The 19,237-nt window shown below is 53.8% G+C and overlaps 2 protein-coding genes and 1 long non-coding RNA gene across 10 annotated transcripts; 2 read left to right on the top strand and 1 right to left on the bottom strand.

The window, feature by feature from the left end:
* The first annotated feature begins 104 nt into the window (after positions 1 to 104).
* Positions 105 to 4,234, top strand: LOC136508076 (uncharacterized). Of its 3 annotated transcripts, none has more exons than XR_010771854.1 (5): positions 105 to 1,029; positions 3,089 to 3,229; positions 3,330 to 3,367; positions 3,505 to 3,688; positions 3,835 to 4,234. It is a non-coding gene; the product is annotated as an uncharacterized lncRNA (long non-coding RNA). The 3 variants fall into 3 exon arrangements; XR_010771856.1 differs by having other exon boundaries at positions 3,330 to 3,431; XR_010771855.1 differs by lacking the exon at positions 3,330 to 3,367.
* A 240-nt stretch (positions 4,235 to 4,474) lies between these two features.
* LOC136508074 (uncharacterized) lies at positions 4,475 to 9,054 on the top strand. 6 transcript variants are annotated; one of them, XR_010771851.1, is made up of 9 exons: positions 4,477 to 5,083; positions 5,174 to 5,289; positions 5,955 to 6,140; positions 6,224 to 6,319; positions 6,768 to 7,106; positions 7,183 to 7,303; positions 7,770 to 7,985; positions 8,161 to 8,347; positions 8,821 to 9,054. XR_010771851.1 is itself a non-coding variant. In XM_066502687.1 (8 exons), the coding sequence occupies exons 1-4, from the start codon at positions 4,724 to 4,726 to the stop codon at positions 6,798 to 6,800; spliced, it is 675 nt and encodes a 224-aa protein (XP_066358784.1). In that variant the 5' UTR covers positions 4,475 to 4,723; the 3' UTR covers positions 6,801 to 7,106; positions 7,183 to 7,303; positions 7,770 to 7,985; positions 8,161 to 8,347; positions 8,821 to 9,054. The 6 variants fall into 6 exon arrangements, 1 of the variants encoding a protein (XP_066358784.1); XR_010771850.1 differs by having other exon boundaries at positions 4,478 to 5,083; positions 5,258 to 5,289; positions 6,224 to 6,339; XR_010771852.1 differs by having other exon boundaries at positions 4,479 to 5,083; positions 5,174 to 5,201.
* An 8,459-nt stretch (positions 9,055 to 17,513) lies between these two features.
* LOC136506639 (uncharacterized) lies at positions 17,514 to 18,582 on the bottom strand. Its single transcript, XM_066501537.1, has 2 exons — positions 18,257 to 18,582; positions 17,514 to 18,179 (listed from the first exon to the last, which is right to left on the bottom strand). The coding sequence occupies exons 1-2, from the start codon at positions 18,549 to 18,551 to the stop codon at positions 17,737 to 17,739; spliced, it is 738 nt and encodes a 245-aa protein (XP_066357634.1). The 5' UTR covers positions 18,552 to 18,582; the 3' UTR covers positions 17,514 to 17,736.
* Positions 18,583 to 19,237: the final 655 nt, after the last annotated feature.

Genomic DNA, 19,237 nt, shown 5'->3' with positions numbered 1-19,237 from the left:
AGTGCGGCCAAGGCCCGAACGGTGACTTCCCATTCTTTTGAGGCAGCGCCGCAGCGGCTTCGTGTCTCCCTCCGTCCCTCGGCTGTTGTCAATAATCCCAGAACACCTCGCTCGCCTCCCCTCGCGAAAGTCCGCCCGACTTCACCTCGCCTCCCTGCGCGATAGGTGGCCCGGCGCTCCTACGCCCGTCCACTAAGAAAACCGCCCGACAGTTTCGCAACAAGCACCGATCTCCCCCGCCCCCCTCGGTTGCCGCCGCTCGCCGCGCCCGCCCTGCGCCAACGCCGCCGCCCGCGCGCGCCCTGCCCCTGCCCCAGCCAGCGCGTCGACGCGGCGACACCATGCTCCGACTCACCTCGGTCCTCCAACACCGCCCCGCCCCGATCTGTCGTCTACCGCCTTCCCGACTTCAGCACACCCTCTGTCATCGACGGCACTCACCCCCTTGGCTTCTCAATCTGGATGACGCGTCCTCGAGTGGCACACCGTCGTCGGCGACGCGAACGAGGACCGGGTCCTCAGTGTCGGCTGCCGTGGGAGTAGAGTTAGACTGTCAGAGGGGCCCTTACCCGCGGGTCGCGGCGGCTGGGTTGACGCGGCGCTTGGCAACGCCAGCACCGGCAGGCGAGGATTGGCGAAGAGCTAGTGGATGGCCCGGCGGCTTGGACAACAATCGAGGGCTCTGCGTATTTCACTTGTACATGACATGTTTGTTGAAATGCCTCAGATGATTTTGTATTTCTTTTCTCATATCCTGTGCTTTCGGCTAGAAACCCCTGCCTTGCCCAAGATTCATGGTTATTGTTGGGACCAAGTCTTGTTTTTAATCCCTGCATTCCTTTCTTATTTGATGGTTAGGATGCAATGTGCTCTGACAATTCGTTTAGGATCTTATTTGATCTTGCTGTTGCTTTCGTTGGATTAATTACCGTGTGGGAATTCTGAAGGTAACCTGCCGAACTAAGACAATGCAGTTAATAAAATTATGAGGTGTATGTTGCATACAGATGGCACTTCAAACATGTGCAGGTAATTATAACTCTGTGACCATCTCTGCCTTGGGCCAAAAAGTTCACTCACTTCCCCATGATATGCAAATAAGTTGCGTCTTAGGATTGGATCTGTAGAGTAGTCATCGCTGAATTTGTACGGCCACTAATAGCTAATGGATTATTTTGTACTGGAAATTCATGATCTCACTGCACATATAGATGATGCATCAAGATATTTTACATATATATGCAGGCATTATTTACCATTAGTTAACAACAGGAATTTTCGATTCAATTATATGTACAGCATTCTACCTTCGGGCCTAAACTGTTTCTAGCAAAATTCTCCTTGTTTCCGTGGTTCTCTAGAATGTATGTTTCTTACTCTTTACCAACTTACGCACTGAAAGCAATCGTATGGCAAGGAAATTGATTGATTGATTAGGGAGCCAATATGCGGGGTGCATATATAGGCAAGGAGGACCCTGGGCTGGTTTATAGAATCATGACCACCATGGGATCTCCTTGCCTAATATTACATCAATCAATCTATAATTAGCTATAATGGGCCATTAGCCCATGCGCCTATGTATGCGCCTATGCAGCTGTCTAACACCCCCCGCAGTCGGAGCGTCGCCACAGACGTTCAGACTGGACCGGAATTCCTGAAAAAACCGTCGAAGGCAGACCCTTGGTGAAGATGTCGGCATATTGGGACGATGTCGGCACATGAAGGATGCGGACAGCACCAATGGCAACACGCTCCCGAACAAAGTGAAGGTCAATCTCAATATGTTTGGTGCGTTGGTGCTGAACCGGGTTGGATGACATGTAGACGGCGCTGATGTTGTCACAATAGACCAAGGTAGCCTTGCTGGGTGGGGAGTGGAGCTCGCATAAGAGTTGGCGCAGCCAGGAAGCCTCAGCAACGGCATTAGCCACACCGCGGTACTCGGCCTCGGCGCTGGAACTGGAGACAATGTTCTTGCGCTTGGAAGACCAGGAGACAAGGCTGTCCCCGAGGAACACGGCATAGCCCGAGGTGGACTTGCGGGTGTCGGGACAGCCGACCCAGTCAGCATCGGAGTAGACAACCAGATCAAGCTGTGCTGAAGGTCGAAGAAGCAGCCCAAGGTGAAGAGTGCCGTGAATATACCGCAGGATGCGCTTCAGAGGAGTGAGGTGAGGCTCCCGAGGATCATGCATGTGAAGACAGACCTGTTGGACGGCGTAGGAGATGTCCGGACGTGTGAAGGTGAGATATTGAAGAGCACCAGCCAAACTTCGGAAATCGGTGGCGTCACTGACAGGAGTGCCATCCTGCGCTGAAACCTTGGAACAGGTATCCACTGGGGTGGAGCAAGGCTTACACTTAGCCATGCCTGCGCGGTCAAGAATCTCTTGCATGTGCTGGCGCTGCGAGAGAAAAAGACCATCAGACCGCCGCTGAGCCTGCATCCCGAGGAAGTGATGGAGATCACCCAAGTCCTTCATCGAAAATTCCTGCTGCAAAGCACTGACGGTGCGATGGAGGAGTGTGGTCGACGAAGCTGTGAGGACGATGTCATCCACATAGAGCAGCAGGTAGATGAGCTCAGCACCACGGCGGAACACGAAGAGCGAGGTGTCAGACTTGGGTTCCACGAACCCGGGAGACACCAAGTAAGCTGCAAAACGTGGGATCTCCTTGCCTAATATTACATCAATCAATCTATGATTAGCCATAATGGGCCATTAGCCCATGCGCCTATGCATGCGCCTATGCAGCTGTCTAACACGCACTATGCTTATTTATGAGGGAAAAAACTCCCCAATCTCTCGTACTTCAGTATTTCTGTAGATAATATTGTAGTTGTAGTTGAACACAAGTATATCCTAGTCTAAGAACCAAGAATCCAGTCCAACTAGCAGAGTATCCAATAATTATCTAGAATTGCTATATTCTTTAATCAATCCGTATCAAGTTATCTGTGTTTGTATTTATATTTTCCTAATGCATACTTTTCATTTGGTGTTTTATTGCTTATGTCTTGCTTTTTTCCGATAAGTATTTATCATACTACATTTTCCTTCTGCTGTTTCTTTGGTGTGGACAGATCGCCACACGTGGCTATGAACGTGACCTTCATCTTAGTTGGAATGGTTTTTTTCTCAAACAATGCCAGCATTTGATTCTACATGGAAGCAGTGACCATGGTAATTGTGCCACTGGCGCTGGCAAGGCTCACCTGCTCCTGGTAGGTGCTTCTCTCATGCTCAGGAATTCTTCATTTTAAATTGTCTATATACTGCCTATGATAGAGATTGGACTGTAAGCTTTTTTTTTTTTTGAGATAGATTGGACTGTAAGCTGTGAAGTACCTGATTACTGAACGGTGGAATTACTTCTTCTTGCCTCCATTTATTGGTCCAATAATTGATATTTTCCTAGAACAAATGGTATTGTTCACCGATCATATTTAGTCGGTTCTGAACTTCTGATCCAGTTCCATCTTATCATGTGTCATTGCAGGGGACCTGCCTATACAAGGTGAAGGTGAGGCTCGCAGGCTGTTGTGTGCAGCATAGACCGCTGTGAGTCTGTGCCACTGATCCATCTTTGCAAACTTGGGAGGCTAGAGAAGGGAGCTCGACCATTTTCTGAACATATGGCATTTCATGAAGCGAGCTTATCATCAACAAACAAGCATGCTATGGTCCGTCATGTTGCCCTGTGGTCTTTCATTTAAAAAAAATTAGCAAAACAAAGCTCTATTGCTTGTACTTTTGGTTTATCTACAAACTCTATTTGTGTATATATTGTCTCCAAGACCTGTCTTTTTTAATATCTTGTCTATGGAAGGGATCGAGATTGGCCTTGAAGGGACTCTGCTGCCGGGTAGGAGGATGAGGATCTCCACTGCGCTGTGGCACGTAGGTGGAGGCAACCTCAAATGTGCATATGGGAGGATGTGCATAAGGGAACCGAGAGTAGGTGGAGACCACTAGCGAGAGGGTATCAAATTCATGATTACGTCTGTTTCCCAGCAGAATTGAATTTGTACAAACATGTTATCTGATTACAGGGTATCTAATTACTATGCCACCATAACATACAAAACCCAACCTATTGGTCGACATTGTAATCCTGCTTATATGTTACAAATTCTCCAAAGTCCAAACCAAATAGTAATGTGTTAGTGTCAAGCGCATTGGCAAGCTTTTTCTCTTAGTTTCAGGCTTCAAGATGAGTACCAATGCGAAGCAGGAAAATATGCCATATTTGTGAGCTATAAGTAACTTTGCCAGCCACGAAGCCTCCAGGTCGATAGCATGTACTGTAAACTCTTTCCTTCTCACGTATTTTGTACCATGTAATCCGAAGTGGTTCATGGAGATCCTGTTTCGGTTTTTCCTCTCAGTTTGATACGTATATCATGTGTAAAAAGTTACCTAACGAATCATATCATATCTTGGGTTGGTTATTTTGCAAGTATTCAGCTGGTGAATCACTCAGAGAGAGAGAGAGAGAGAGAGAGTAGGCGCGCCCTCCTTCCCCGCCCCGCGGCATACACCGGCGTCGTCCCCCTCCCCCGATCCCATCCGAATCCCTGTCCCCAAACCCAGCAGCTCCAGGGCGAGGCGCACGCAAGCTCCACAGATGGCAGCGCTAGACGCCCGCGACCTCCGCAGGCAGCAGGCCGCCATGGGCCATCCCGCCCCTCGGTGGCGGTGCGTCTCGCACCCGGAGGATGGAGCCCTGGGCGGCGATGAATCCCGCACGGAGGACGGCCCCCCAGTCTCTCCATCTCCGACCTCGCATGGACGGGAGGCCCCGGCGGCAGCGCAGCCTGCCCCACGCGAGCGACGTCCCCCTGGCTGAGGTGCATCTCGTGCACGGCGACGGTGGCCCCTGCCCCTCCCCCACCGGCGGCCATCGCGGGGGCAGTAGACGAGCTGGGTGGCCTGCTGGGCTATCGGTGGTGCTGCAGCCGGCACAGCACGCCGCTCCGCCTTCTCCCAGCACTGATGCTTCACCGCGTACAAGAAAGCCGGCCACAACCACGTCCTTGCGAGCTTCGAGCGGGATGAGGAGCGAGCAGATCGAGAAGGTGCGCCCTTTCCTCCTCCCAGCTCGACCCCTTCCTATCTCGGTCCAGAACCAATAGATTTTAATATGTATGCCCTTTCATCTCGAGCAGGTACCGCTGCCTTGAATTTTTTTCTCGGGTAATCTTTTCATGGCCAGCAATTTCTTCAGATCTGCCATGGTCTTTTTGATGCAGATGCCTTCTTTGCTGTCGCGTGGCTGCAGCAAGTATGAATACGCCTCATCTACATATACTCCTGCATCCTTTGTTCAAGGATCATCTTAGATATAATGTGATTCTCGTAGTTTTTTATGCGTTTTGGATTTTTTTTTCATGCATTCTGCTCTTTCTGGGTGCCGGCGGTAGAGATGGATGTTCCACAATCATAGTTCATGCCCACAAATTTTAATAGTTTCTGTTGCCTATATCTCATCTTGCTCATGGAATTGATGCCATCTGAGATGGAGCAGCAAGGTTTCTGTGCAATTTATTTTTGATTTTTATGCTTCTTGAGCCAGCAACGTATGTATCCATACAATAAACATGTATGGTTTAATACTCATAAACTTTTATATACTCTACTCCCACTATATATGTATGTGCACATACTCCTTTTATAGGTACACCTATATACTCGTCAGTTTGATGCTTGTATGCTGACGGAAAATTCAGAATATACTCAATAGTTTGATGCTTGTATTCAGAATATACTCATACTCCTTTAGCATAAATACTTTGAGTATCACTTGATCCCTTTTTAGTTTTTACAGATTGGAGTACCACATGAATAGGTTTTTGTGCAATTGATTTTTTATTTCTATGCGTTCTTGAGCCAACCGTGTAAGCAAGCAAGCGATTGGTTTTTGCTTCAAAGACAATGGTTTGTATGTAGGCGAGCGTGGCCCCTGGCGTCGGTGCGGCCATATGCACAGGTCCTCTGGTGGGGAAGGGGATGGGCCTCCTGAGCGTATCGCGCCGTCAGTCCGTCACCCCTCCGTGTCACCCGCGTCCGAGAAAGCCGGCCACCACCATGTCCTTGCGAGCTTCGAGTGGGATGACGAGCAAGCAGATCGACAAGGTGCATCCTTTTCTCCTCCCTAGCTCGACCCCTTCCTATCTTCACCAGATTTAATATTTGTGCCCCTTCATCTCTCCGTCAAGCATGAGCCCATGGCGAGAGCTTGGATGGTGAGCAACTGGACAACCGCGTCACCTGTGTTGTGTGACCTGCGCGACCCCATGGCGAGAGCTTCTTTGGTGAGAAGACCTGCAGATAGGTTTTTTTAATTCTTTTATTCATCTCTGATATTGCCGTGAATAATTTTGAATTGCAGGTCGCAATTGATGTCTTTTCTTTTCTCTTGTTTGATGCACACAAATCCATCAATCTGCTCCTAAAGATGCATCAGAATTTTGAATGGCAGCTCACAATCGATGCTTGCTTCCTTTCCGTAGTATCATATTAGTCTATACATATTCTGTAACTGCTGCCTAGTAGGTGCTCAATGATATTCCCTGCTGGTGCTCTGAACTGATCTCCTCATATTGGCTTCCTTTTTCTGCACTCATATTGGAGAACAGTTTTGAATGATAAGCAAGCAAATTTTCTATGCAGTTTTGATTTAAACTTTTTATGCTTTTTCTCTCATACGATGTGCAATGTATTTGTAAAAGAATTTTCTTCTCTTCTGATTTTTTGCTGCAGGAGATGCGGCATCATGGTCTTGGTGTGCGCTGATGGCTGAGGATCTCCTTGTGGCCATGGAATATGTATCTGTCGACGAAGGCGAGTAGAAAAACACTTTTCCCCTTCCTACTAGTAGTTTCTAGTGGTGGTATATGTCTGATGTGCACGCATGATTCAATGTCCGTGGACCTTGCTGGCTTGTTTCTTCCTTTTACGCGAGGTGGCCGGAGAAGATGGAGAAGAAGGCCGACGAGTCGGTGCTCCGGGCCATGGCGCCCACGAGGTCAACCAGCCTCGGCCAGTTGTTAGCTGACCCGCACTTCTTGGTGGCCGACGTGTTGAATGCTAGCAAGCAAGGTTTTTATGCATTTTGGTTTTTGTGTAAGCAAGCAAGCATCAGCCTCTATCCTTAATGAGAATGGTTTCTATGCAGAATTTGCAGAACCAGAATTTTCTCAGATGTCCGATCTGCTCCTTGCGCATTTGAATCCTAGCGACGGCTTGGAGCTGAGGGGATTGCTGTTCTTGAGTTTGACTTTTTATGCTTTGCCTTGGTATGATGTGCAATGAAATGAAAAATATTAATTTTTGGTTCTATATGCTTCATGAGTTAGATTTTTACATGTTTAGATCCAGTCTTGATATGATGATTACACATATGAGTTTGAATTTTTATGCTTGCATGTGTAAGTTTCTATGCTTAGGCAATTATGTTTTGGCAATCCGACTAGAGTAAAATTAATATTTGTGATGGTCAATGTAGGTTCCTATACTCAAGGATTTCTATGCTTGATGAAATAGGTTTTTATAACTGTTAAGTGTGTTCATAACCTCATTGGCAAATATCTACGAATGGATACTGTGGTTTCAATGCGTCGTGTCTCTAGGATGTTGCTATTTGGAGGCCATGCAGATGAATGATTCTATGCTCCAGTTTGGTTTTTTATGCTTCATGCTTCATGCGCGGCCACCCCCTCCATGACCTTGCTGGGTGAAAATTTCATATTTTTCCCCTCACAGACTACCGAGGACCTTGCTGGTTGGGGCGGTTGCAAAGCCTGCAGCTACACTGCACATATTATGAACAGGTGAAGCAGGCATGGACCTTGCGGCAGCGTCGCCCACCTGCAGCTGACCAGAGGCGAGGGGATCCTACACCTGCTGCTGCTGTGCTGCAGCTCACCACGGTCGGCATCCACCAGCACCACGGTCTTCAATTTCCTAGTATTTGCATCAGTGAGTTTCTGTGCATTAGTGAGTTTCTATGCATATCAAAATTGGTAAATGAAGAGTTTCTGCTTGTTGCTAGTTGGAGGCACTGCAGATGGATGATTCTATGCGCCTCCATTTTTATTTTTAGGTGTTATGGGTATATCTTTGGTTCTGTACTATACAATTTACTTAATTTCAGGTGATGAGGAAGTGGGGATCGATGGCTGGAACAGCATGGAGAACTAGTATGTCTTTTTGTATAGCAACGAGGAGGAGGGCAAGAAGAATATAGTGCTAGTGAAATGTCTTGTCATTGGTGAATTACTTGCCATTGATGCCCTGGATCTTGAGGCACAAGATAAGGGCCCGTACAATGTCCAGATCAAGTATGTTTGAACCCTCTAACTTTGTTTTGCAGTGTTCTTTGGTTTCGTGGGGATATGATTTATTAGGGTAGCACATTTAACTAACGAATATTGGCAGCTCTAGGCTACATAATAGTTATTCCCTTATTGGAACAATCATGCCATGTTCTAATACTTTACCAACCAGAATCATAGTAATTGATGGCACCATTTTCTACTAGGAAACACGTTCTTGTATCATGCAGCCTGAAAACTTTAAGTGAAATATTGTTTAAAGAGCTCATCGGTGTCCACTATTTATGCAGCCTTGCACAAGTTTATGATATGGCTCATCTTTCCATATAATATAATTATTAGTGCCACGACTCCATTGATCAATGATGCAACCTGTAACTGCAGGCATAACTATTTTATCTTGTGTGGACTGTTGGCTAAAAATTCTAGATATGCACTTATGCTTTACATGCTCTAATCCTTGCTGCCTTTTCTAACAGAACACTAAGATCATAAGGAGGCATGCTACTACATGTAAGATAGACTAAAAGATGGTTACCTGACCTGACCTTGGCTGAAGCTGTGCTATTGTTCCTGTGCCTAGCTCGTGAAAAGATGCAGGTGTGCAGCTCCTCTGTTCTCAGGTTGTGAACTGAGTGTATGTGTGTGGGTGGGTATGTATATATTTGGAGTTACTGTATATGGATGTTTGTATGCTCCTCCATCTTAATTTCTATGCTTCATGTGTGATGGATGTTTTTAGTTGGAGGTATTTTAGATTGAGCTTTATATGCTTGAGTTCGGCGATTTGATGTGGTTGGAATTTTTATGCTTCGTATGTAAAAGTTTGTATGCTCCATGTCTCATGTTTTTTTCTAGCTGGAGGTGCTGTAGCTGGATGTATCTATGCTTCATGTGTTTCTAGAATTTTTAGATCGAGCTTGTACGTCAATTAATCTGCATAAAAAGTTATGGCCCAATCTTGATCTTCTTGCGAGCTCCAGCAGTCTAGTTTGCTTGTTGATTAATATGCATAAAGAGTTGTTCCTGGTTTTTATGTCTTCTAATTTGGGTAGCTATAATGTGCGGCAAGACAACAGTCACTACCTGTCGGTAAGCTGTGGGCCTCTCACCCGCCATGTCCGAGCCCACCAGGCTCTCCGCCTCGTCTCGAGCCTCGGGCAGGAGGTCTCGGCGTCTTGACGTAATCTCCGCCTCGCGCGAGGCCCTTCATGGAAGGCCTCGGTAGGGAACGCAATCTCCGCCTCGCGCGAGGCTCTTCACGGAAGGCCTCGGCAGGGAGTATAATCTCCGCCTCGCGCGAGGCCTCATCCTCCGTCTCGCGTGAGGCCTCATTTTTCGTATCGCGCGAGGCCAGCTTATCCATAGTCCGTCGCCCCCGCCTCGGCCGGTCTTCCCGACAGCACGTCATGTCCCATTAATACGTCTACCACTCCCGCAATCTCAGCCGAACGATGGCTCGACACCACAGAATGGCCGACGGGACATGAGGTCGCATCAGCCCCATATCGGCTGAGACAGGGCACGGCAGGGATTACCGGTCACTGTATCCTGACGCTGTGCCCACGATCAGCTCCCACACTGCACTGTGCCCCGCGATCCCCGCCTCGAAAACAACACGACATGGACGGCCTGGCCCGGTTCATCACCGTCTCCAAGCTAGCACCCCGGATCAACCGCTCTCTCCGGGCCTCAGCACTATGCACCAGGGTCTCGGCTACCTCGGGATTCGTGTCTACCGAGACCCCCCACTGCGGTGCAGCCTCGGCACCGACCGAGCCTCGGTCTCACGTGCCGCCAATCCACAGCGATCCACGCCCTGGCCGCCGCGCTTGCTCCGAGGCAGCCCAGGGGCTCCCATGACGCACAGGGTCGGACGTGACCAGCACGTCGCCCCAGTGCTCAAGGACGGACCACTCCGACGACCACGCCGCCACAGGAACAGGCCACAGGACTCGGACACACCGCCCCTATTGGCACTACGCCGTATAGTCAGCACATGTACTGTCCTTGCCCTCCCTTCAACTATAAAAGGAGAGGACTTGGGCCACTTAGAGGGGGACGGACAGGGAAGAACACCTTGTAACACACACATACACATCCCCGCCGCTTGAGAGCAACGTCTCAAGCAGCCCACACGACCCCTCGCCGAGACCTGGGATCAGCTCCCTCTCTCACTGTGCTTATAACCCCCTACTACTAGCACTTCGGTGCAAGGAATACAAGATCGATCTCTCTGACTGGACGTAGGGCATCGATTGCTTGAACCAGTATAAACCTTGTGTCTCTTTGCATCACCATCCGGGATTAGAGGCACGCAGTTCAAATTCACCAGTCAGTTGAGGACCCCCCGGTCCGAAACACCGACAGTTGGCGCGCCAGGTAGGGGCCTCTGCGTGTTAGTTTCGTCATCCCAGCAAGTTTCGGATGGCAGACCCCGTACGACCGTTGCGTCTCGGCACGGTGGTTTGGTTTGGGAGCCTAGAGTTCATGTCTCTAGGGCATGAGTACGACATGGTACTTCTCACTCCTCGAGCCCCACCAACCGACGACGAAGTCACGCACCGGCAGCCCAGGCGCAGGCGGCGCCCGGGCGGCCGCTCTCGCCGCGCTCGCCAGGCACGACGCGAGCAAAATCACCCCGACGCTACGCGAATCCAGGGCGACACGCCGCTCCCCGCCGATATCCTATGACCAGCTATTGGCGCAAGGTCCCTGGTCGGGAACCTGTCTGGCCTGAGCTTGGACAAGAGAAAAACGCCGGTGGAACACGGCAACGCCCAGTCATCAAGCTCCGCCCCACCACCCCCTGAGAACCCGACTCCGGCGGAGCAAAGCCTGGCGGCGGCACCATCCCCATACCCCTTTGGGTTGAGAAATGCCGCCGCCTCTTATGCTTACGCTTACACTGCTGCTCACGAGGATGCCTTGGGACGCCGCCAGCGCTTCGCTCTCGACCTGGGCACCCACGCCGACTCCTCGGAGGAGGACGAGGCATGGCCCGGAGTGGATTTCTCTGGACTCCACGACCCTAGGGCTATGCGCCAGTTCTTGGCCGCAAGCGACTACTGCTTAGGCTACTCCGACTCCGACGACGAGGGCACCTACGACCCCACTCGTGAGTGTTTCCACGTCGGGATCGGGATGCCGAGGGCGGGCAAGGAAGACGAGGGAGCGGGTAGCCGTTCCCCGCTTTGCTCGAGTACAGGCGCCGCCACACCTCCACGCATTGTCCTGCCGGCAGCACGGAACGAGAACCCCGCTCTTGCGCGACCTCAACATCCAGACCTGGAACAGCTCCGTGAGCTCCAGGCCATGGTCGAACAAGACCGACTCCTTCTACAGCAGCTTCGAGACTCTCTCGATCAGGAGCAGCGAGGTCGCGGCGAAGGCGGAGGAGCCCGACGGAGGGCCCACGATGTGCATCACCGCATCCATGACGACGAAGGGAGTGAGCAACCCCCAGTCTTCAATCGCGCTAGCCAGAACATCGCGGCTGCGGCAATGCTGGTCCGCGCAATGCCCGAGCCTTCTACCACGGAGGGGCGGCGGGTCCACGGCGAGCTCCGGGATCTCCTAGAGACCGCCGCGGTACAGCAGGCCAAAAGTTCCGCCTCCCGACGGCACGGGGGCGCCTCGAACTTGCCCGCAGCCCCGCCTCGGCAGGATAGGGAAGCCTCGGTTCGTCCCGAGCCCACTCGAGCACCGATAGCCCACAGGGCCCCCGTGCTTCTTGACCGCCTCGGCAATCGACGCGAGGTGTAGGGAGACCATGAGGTGGTCAGCAGGCGATGACGCCACGACAACGAAGGGCCCGCTCGGGGTTACCACCCGCATCGAGGCGGCCGCTATGACAGCGAGGAGGACCGCAGTCCTTCTCTTGAACCGCCAGGCCCTCAAGTCTTCAGCAGGGCCATCCGCGCTGCTCCTTTCCTGGCCCAGTTTCGGCAACCAGCCAATCTCGCGAAGTATAGCGGCGAGACCAACCCCAAACTCTGGCTTGCCGATTACCGCCTGGCCTGCCAGCTAGGTGGTGCGGACAATGACCTGCTCATCATCCGCAACCTCCCCTTACTCTTGTCAGACTCGGCACGAGCCTGGCTCGAGCACCTTCCTCCCTCACAAATCCACGACTGGCGCGACTTGGTTAGGATCTTCGTTGGGAACTTCCAAGGCACGTACGTGCGCCCTGGGAACTCCTGGGATCTTAAAAACTGTCGCCAAAAACCGGACGAGTCTCTCCGAGACTTCATCCGGTGCTTCTCCAAACAGTGCACCGAGTTGCCCAGCATCGGCGACTCGGAGATCGTCCAGGCTTTCCTCTCCGACACCACCTGCCGAGACTTGGTTCGAGAGTTAGGTCGGAACGTGCCGCGCTCCTCGACATTGCCACCAACTTCGCCTCGGGTGAGGAGGCTGTTGGAGCCATCTTCCCCGACAGCGACACCAAGGGCAAGCAGAGGGATGAGGCCCCCGAGGCCTCGGCCTCCCGCCTCCCCAAGAGAAAGAAGAAGGGGCGCATGGGGAAGCAGGAGGTCCTGGGGGCCGATCTGGTCGTGGCCGCAGAACGCAAGAATCCCCGAGGACACAAAGGCCCTAGGCCTTTCGACGACATGCTTAAGAAACCCTACCCTTACCACCAAGGCCTGGTCAAGCACGCCCTCGAGGATTGCTCCATGCTGCGGCGTTACTACGCCAGGCTCAGGCTCCCCGACGACGACGCCAAGCAGAAGGGCGCCGGCGACTGGGACGATGACAAGGATGACGGTTTCCTCGAGGTACGCAACGCCTTCATGATCTTTGGCGGACCCTCGGCGTGCCTTACGGTGTGGCATCGCAAGAGGGAACGCCGAGAAGTCTTCTCGATCAAGGTGGCCACCCCCCGGTACCTCGACTGGTCTCAGGAGGCGATCACCTTTGATCGAGACGACCACCCTGACCATGTCCCAAATCCCGGGCAGTACCCACTGGTCGTCGACCCGATCATCGGTAACACCCGACTCTCCAAGGTGTTGATGGACGGAGGCAGCGGCTTCAATATCCTCTACGTCAATACCCTAGAGCTCTTGGAGATTGACCGGTCGAGGCTCCGAGGCGACGTCGCACCCTTCCATGGCATCGTGCTAGGGAAGCACACGCGACCCCTCGGGCGCATCGACCTTCCCGTCTGCTTCGGCACCCCCTCCAACTACCGCAAGGAAGTCCTTACCTTCGAGGTAGTCAGGTTCGGGGGAGCCTACCACGCCATCCTGGGGCGGCCGTGCTACGCCAAGTTCATGGCAGTCCCCAACTATACCTACCTCAAGCTCAAGATGCCAGGCCCCAGCGGTATCATCACGATTGAGTCCACGTACGAACATGCATACGACTGCGACGTTGAGTGCATCGAGTACACCGAGGCTCTTGCAGAGGCCGAGACCCTCATCGCCCACCTCGACCAACTCAGTGGCGAGGCGCCTGACTCCAAGCGTCGCGCGGGGGCGTTCGAGCCCACGGAGGCCATCAAACTCGTCCCGGTCGACCCCGCCTGCCCCGACGACCGAGCGCTGAGGATCAGCGCCACCCTCAACATCAAATAGGAAGCCGTGCTCGTCGACTTTCTCCGTGCAAATGCCAACATATTCGCATGGAGTCCCTCGGACATGCCGGGCATACCGAGGGAGGTCGCCGAGCACGCCCTAGACATCCGAGCCAGATGTAGACCGGCGAGGCAACGCCTGCGCCGCTTCGACGAGGAAAAGCGTAGGGCCATCGGTGAGGAGATACAGAAACTCTTGGCGGCCGGATTCATCAAAGAAGTGTCCCACCTAGAGTGGTTGGCTAACCCCATGTTAGTCAAGAAGAAAAATGGGAAATGGAGGATGTGCGTAGACTACATCGGTTTGAACAAAGCCTGTCCAAAAGTCCCCTTTCCATTACCCCGAATCGATCAAATCGTTGATTCCACTGCAGGGTGCGAGACCCTGTCTTTCCTTGATGCGTATTCTGGTTACCATCAAATCAAGATGAAAGAGTCAGACCAGCTCGCGACTTCTTTCATCACACCATTCGGCATGTACTGCTACGTGACTATGCCTTTCGGCCTCAGAAACGCAGGTGCCACGTACCAGCGGTGCATGACCCAGGTCTTTGGCGACAACATTGGGCGGACCGTCGAGGCCTACGTAGACGACATCGTGGTCAAGACCAGAAAAGCCGAGGATCTCGTCGACGACTTGAGGATAACCTTCAAATGCCTTAGAGAGAAGGGCATCAAGCTCAATCCCGAGAAGTGTGTGTTCGGGGTCCCCCGAGGCATGCTCTTGGGGTTCATAGTCTCGGAACGCGGCATTGAAGCCAACCCAGAGAAGGTCTCGGCCATAACCAGCATGGGACCAATCAGAGACCTCAAGGGAGTACAGAGGGTCATGGGATGCCTTGCGGCCCTGAGCCGCTTCATCTCGCGCCTCGGCAAAAAGGTTTGCCTCTATACCGACTCTTGAGAAAATCCAAGCGTTTTTCTTGGACCCCCGAGGCCGAAGAAGCCCTCGATAGACTCAAAACGCTGCTCACAAATCCTGCCGTCCTAGTACCTCCGGCCAGGGATGAGGCCCTCTTACTCTACGTCGCCGCAACGACCCAAGTGGTCAGCGCTGCCATAGTGGTAGAGAGGCAGGAAGAGGGGCATGCTCTACCCACCCAACGTCCTATTTATTTCATCAGCGAGGTGCTCTCCGAGACCAAAGCACGCTACCCCCACATCCAGAAGCTGGTCTACGCCGTGGTCCTGGCCCGGCGCAAATTGCGTCACTACTTCGAGTCTCACCCTAGTGACTGTGGTATCATCTTTCCCCCTGGGGGAGATAGTTCATAACCGAGAGGCCTCGGGCAGGATAGCCAAGTGGGCCATCGAGCTTATGGGGGAAACCTTGACTTTTGCGCCTAGAAAAGCGATCAAGTCTCAGGTCTTGGCCGATTTCGTGGCTGAGTGGACAGACACCCAACTGCCACCTGCTCAAATTCAGACGGAGTGCTAGACCCTGTACTTCGACGGATCCCTGATGAAGACCGGGGCAGGCGCGGGTCTGCTCTTCATCTCGCCCCTCGGAGTACACATGCGCTACATGGTGCGGCTCCACTTCGTCGCCTCCAACAACGTGGCCGAGTACGAGGCACTCATCAACGGCTTGCAAGTCGCCATCGAACTTGGGGCACGGCGTCTCGACGTCCGAGGCGACTCGCAGCTCGTCGTGGATCAAGTGATGAAGGAGTCAAATTGCCTCGACCCCAAAATGGAGGCTTACTGCAAATTGGTACGTCGCCTAGAAGACAAGTTCGATGGCCTCGAACTAAACCACGTCGCGTGGAAGTACAACGAGGCCGCCGACGAGCTGGCAAAGATGGCCTCGGCACGGGCCCCGGTCCCCCCGAACGTCTTCGCCAGAGACCTCCACAAACCTTCCATTGACTACACCTCGACGACAGAGGAGGGCCCACCTGTGGGACCCACGGCAAAGCTCGACGCCCCCTCTGCTGCCGAGACCCCCTCGACCGAGCCCTGAGGTCATGGAAGTCAACACCGAGCCTCCGCAGACTGATCAGGACGTGGATTGGCGAATCCCGTTCCTCGATTGGCTTGATCGGGGGGAGCTTCCTGGCGACAGGACCGAAGCACGACGGCTTGCGCGCCGAGCCAAGACCTACGTCCTCTACAATGACGAATTGTACAGGCGAAGTCCCTCAGGTGTCCTCCAACGATGTATCACTACTGAGACAGGGCCGAGCCCTGCTTTGGGACTTGCACGCAGGCGCTTGCGGGCACCATGCGGCGCCTCGGACGCTCGTGGGGAACGCTTTCCGCCAAGGGTTCTACTGGCCGACGGCGGTCGCCGACGCTACCAAGCTAGTACGCTCCTGCGAAGGATGCCAGTACTATGCTCGGCAGACACATCTCCCGGCCCTGGCCCTGCAAACCATCCCCATCACATGGCCGTTCGCCGTGTGGGGGCTCGACATGGTCGGGCCTCTGCAAAAGGCCCCCGGGGGCTACACCCATCTACTGGTATCAATCGACAAGTTCTCCAAATGGATCGAGGCTCGTCCGATCAATCGAATCAAATCCGAGCAGGCAGTGCTGTTCTTCACTGACATTATCCACAGATTTGGGGTCCCCAACACCATCATCACCGACAACGGGACACAGTTCACCGGCAAAAAGTTCCTGACGTTTTGCGACGACCACCACATCCGTGTGGCCTGGTCGGCCGTAGGACACCCAAGGACCAACGGCCAAGTAGAGCGTGCCAACGGCATGATCCTACAAGGCCTCAAGCCAAGGATTCACAACCGGTTGAAAAAGTTTGGCAAGAAATGGCTCGCCGAACTCCCATCGGTCATCTGGAGCCTGAGGAACACTCCAAGCCGAGCCACGGGGTTCACGCCTTTCTTCCTGGTCTATGGGGCCGAGGCCATCCTCCCCACTGACTTGGAATATGGTTCCCCGAGGCTACAAGCCTATAACGAACAAAGTAACCGCACCACCCGAGAGGACGCCCTCGATCAACTAGAGGAAGCCCGAGACGTCGCGCTACTACACTCGGCCAAATACCAGCAGAGCCTACGGCGCTATCAGGCCCGACGCGTCCGAAGGCGAAGCTTGAAGGTAGGCGACCTGGTATTGAGGCTAGCACAGAGCAACAAGGGCCGCCACAAGCTGACCCCGCCATGGGAAGGAGCCGTACATCATCGCCCAAGTACTGAAGCCCGGGACCTACAAGTTGGCCAACGAGAAGGGCGAAATCCTCACCAACGCTTGGAACATAGAACAGCTACGTCGCTTTTATCCCTAAATTTCCAAAGCATTGTATATGTTGTTTCTCGGAATACAATTAAAAAGCGTTCTTTAGTTGGTCTAATTTTTCGAGAAACCCCCCGAGCCCATCGTGGGTCTCGGCAATACAATAACACGGCAAGGGAGGCTCGGCTCTGCCTCGGCAGAACCAAGCCTCCCTCGGGGGCTAGATGGGGGACTCCCCCTAGGTCCCACGCACCATTCTTCAGTCGTTTTTGCAAAAAATTCCTACGCCAAGACTCTAGCATGCTCTGACGAATCGGTTGTAAAAACCCCTCGGACCAAGGTCTGTTTCCTAAGCAAGAGGCCGGTAGAGTCGCGAGATGGCCTACGCCTCCGGGCTACGGCACTCCCTCACTACCTCTCGCCCAAGGGACGGCTTAGGCCCCAAGGGGGTGTTTTGCAAACGAAATCTGATCAGGAGCAACAGAGGGCAGAGGCTCGGAAACATGAGAAAAACAACTAAGAAACACAAATACTTCAAAAATAAAGGCCTCGATGGCCACAAGCGTTACGATACAAAAATAACTCCTACTCTATTTTTACATAGCCCCCGGGGCCCAGATCAAGGCTCAGGGCCTTCAGCACCGGCAGATGGTAGGGGAGGAACCACCTCCTCTTCGAAGAGCGTCGCCAGCGCCGTGCCAGGGCCTTCCGCCGCCTCCATCAGCTTCGTGACCGCCGCGTCGGCCTCCTCGTCATCATCAGGCAGGACATACCCATCACTGATGGCCGGGAGGTCGACGCCAACGTAGTGAGAGGAGATGACGGCCAACGCCCGCTTGACACCCGTGTGCAGCGCTCCTCGGAGCCGCTCGCGCATCTGGCTGCTCAGCGCAATCAAACGGCTCCCAAGGGAGCTGCCTGACTGAACACCTTCGACCTCCAAGGCCTCGCAGGTGGAAAGGGCGGCACGTTTCAGCGCCTCGTGCTCCCCGATCTCGGTCTCGAGCACCGTCTGCACCGCGCTGGAAGCCTCGGCTGCCCGAGTAACCTCCGCCTCTGACTCTGCACCATGGAAAACGGAATGAGGTCGAGCGAGGGAAAAAACAACCTAAGTTAGGGCGGAAGCCCACGGAACTCACCCTTGGCCTTCTGCTCCCAGCGTCGGGTCTCGACCTGACAGGCCTCGGCTTTCTCCTTCCAGCGCAGGGCCTCGGCCCGAGAAGCCTCGGCCTCCTCCTTCAAGCGCTGGGCCTCGACCCGAGAAGCCTCGGCCGCCCTAGAAGCTTCACTCCCCAGCTCTGCGTCACACAAGGGAGTTAGGGAGCGAACATAAGGAAAAGAAAACAAAATGAGGGGGCTAAAACTCACCCTCAACCGTCCCCCTCCAAACCACAGCCTCGGTTCGCGAGGCCTCAGCTGCAGCAAGGGCCTCATCCAAGGCACCTTTCGTCAGCTGGTGCGCCCTCTGTTCTGCCCCCAGCTGCCCGCGAGAGCCGCGGCCGAGGCCGTAGCTTCAACGGCTCGGCCCCTGAAGGCATCCCGATCGCTGACCGCGCGGGTGAGCTCCTCCTCCAACTCCTTGACCCGCCCGCCAGAGGGGCGAGCTGCGTCTGGGCCGTGGCCGCCTCGACCTTCGCGTCGGCACAACGAAGGCGGAGGTCCTCTACCTCCGCGCTCCGCGCCGATAGGAGCTCGTTGGCGCCGGCAAGAAGGCCCTTCTGCCGCTGAAGCTGGTCCCAGACGCCCCTCTCCCCCCGGAGAAAGACCAACTTCCCAAGGGACCGAGGTCTCGAGCTCCTGGGGAAGCAGAACAGGGGTCATTGATTGCAACAAAACCAGAAAAGGACAACGTCGCGCGAGAAAGGAAAACGCGAACCTGGGCGACTCCGGGCAGTTCGTCGGCCACCACGGATAGGGCCGTCCGTAGCGACCGCTCCACCAGCTGGCGGTATTGCTCGAAGGTGCCCCAGCGCCTCGCCCTCGGCTGCGTCCTCGAGGGCGAACATAGGCTCCCCCTCAGGGTCGTCCCGGCTCCGCCACAGTACCCGCGGGTGATCCCACCCGCGAGGCTCGGGTCGCGCCCGCACAAGGGCCGAGCTTCCCTCGTCCAAGATCGGTGC

The sequence above is a fragment of the Miscanthus floridulus genome, chromosome 15 (assembly GCF_019320115.1).
Source record: "Miscanthus floridulus cultivar M001 chromosome 15, ASM1932011v1, whole genome shotgun sequence".
NCBI lineage: Eukaryota > Viridiplantae > Streptophyta > Magnoliopsida > Poales > Poaceae > Miscanthus > Miscanthus floridulus.
The sequence above is the reverse complement of the archived record's forward strand: the minus strand, read 5'-3'. Positions and strand labels throughout refer to the sequence as shown.

Bases quoted from the DNA above. Each gene is read 5' to 3' on its own strand.
- LOC136508074 (XM_066502687.1), top strand. From the start codon at position 4,724: ATGGAGCCCTGGGCGGCGATGAATCCCGCACGGAGGACGGCCCCCCAG. The intron at 6,141-6,223 runs GTGCATCCTTTT...CTCTCCGTCAAG, and splicing joins CGAGCAAGCAGATCGACAAG to CATGAGCCCATGGCGAGAGC. The intron at 6,320-6,767 runs GTGAGAAGACCT...TTTTTGCTGCAG, and splicing joins CCATGGCGAGAGCTTCTTTG to GAGATGCGGCATCATGGTCT.
- LOC136506639 (XM_066501537.1), bottom strand. From the start codon at position 18,551: ATGAGGCCCTTGCTGCAGCTGAGGCCTCGCGAACCGAGGCTGTGGTTT. The intron at 18,180-18,256 runs GTGAGTTCCGTG...TCCATGGTGCAG, and splicing joins CTGGGAGCAGAAGGCCAAGG to AGTCAGAGGCGGAGGTTACT.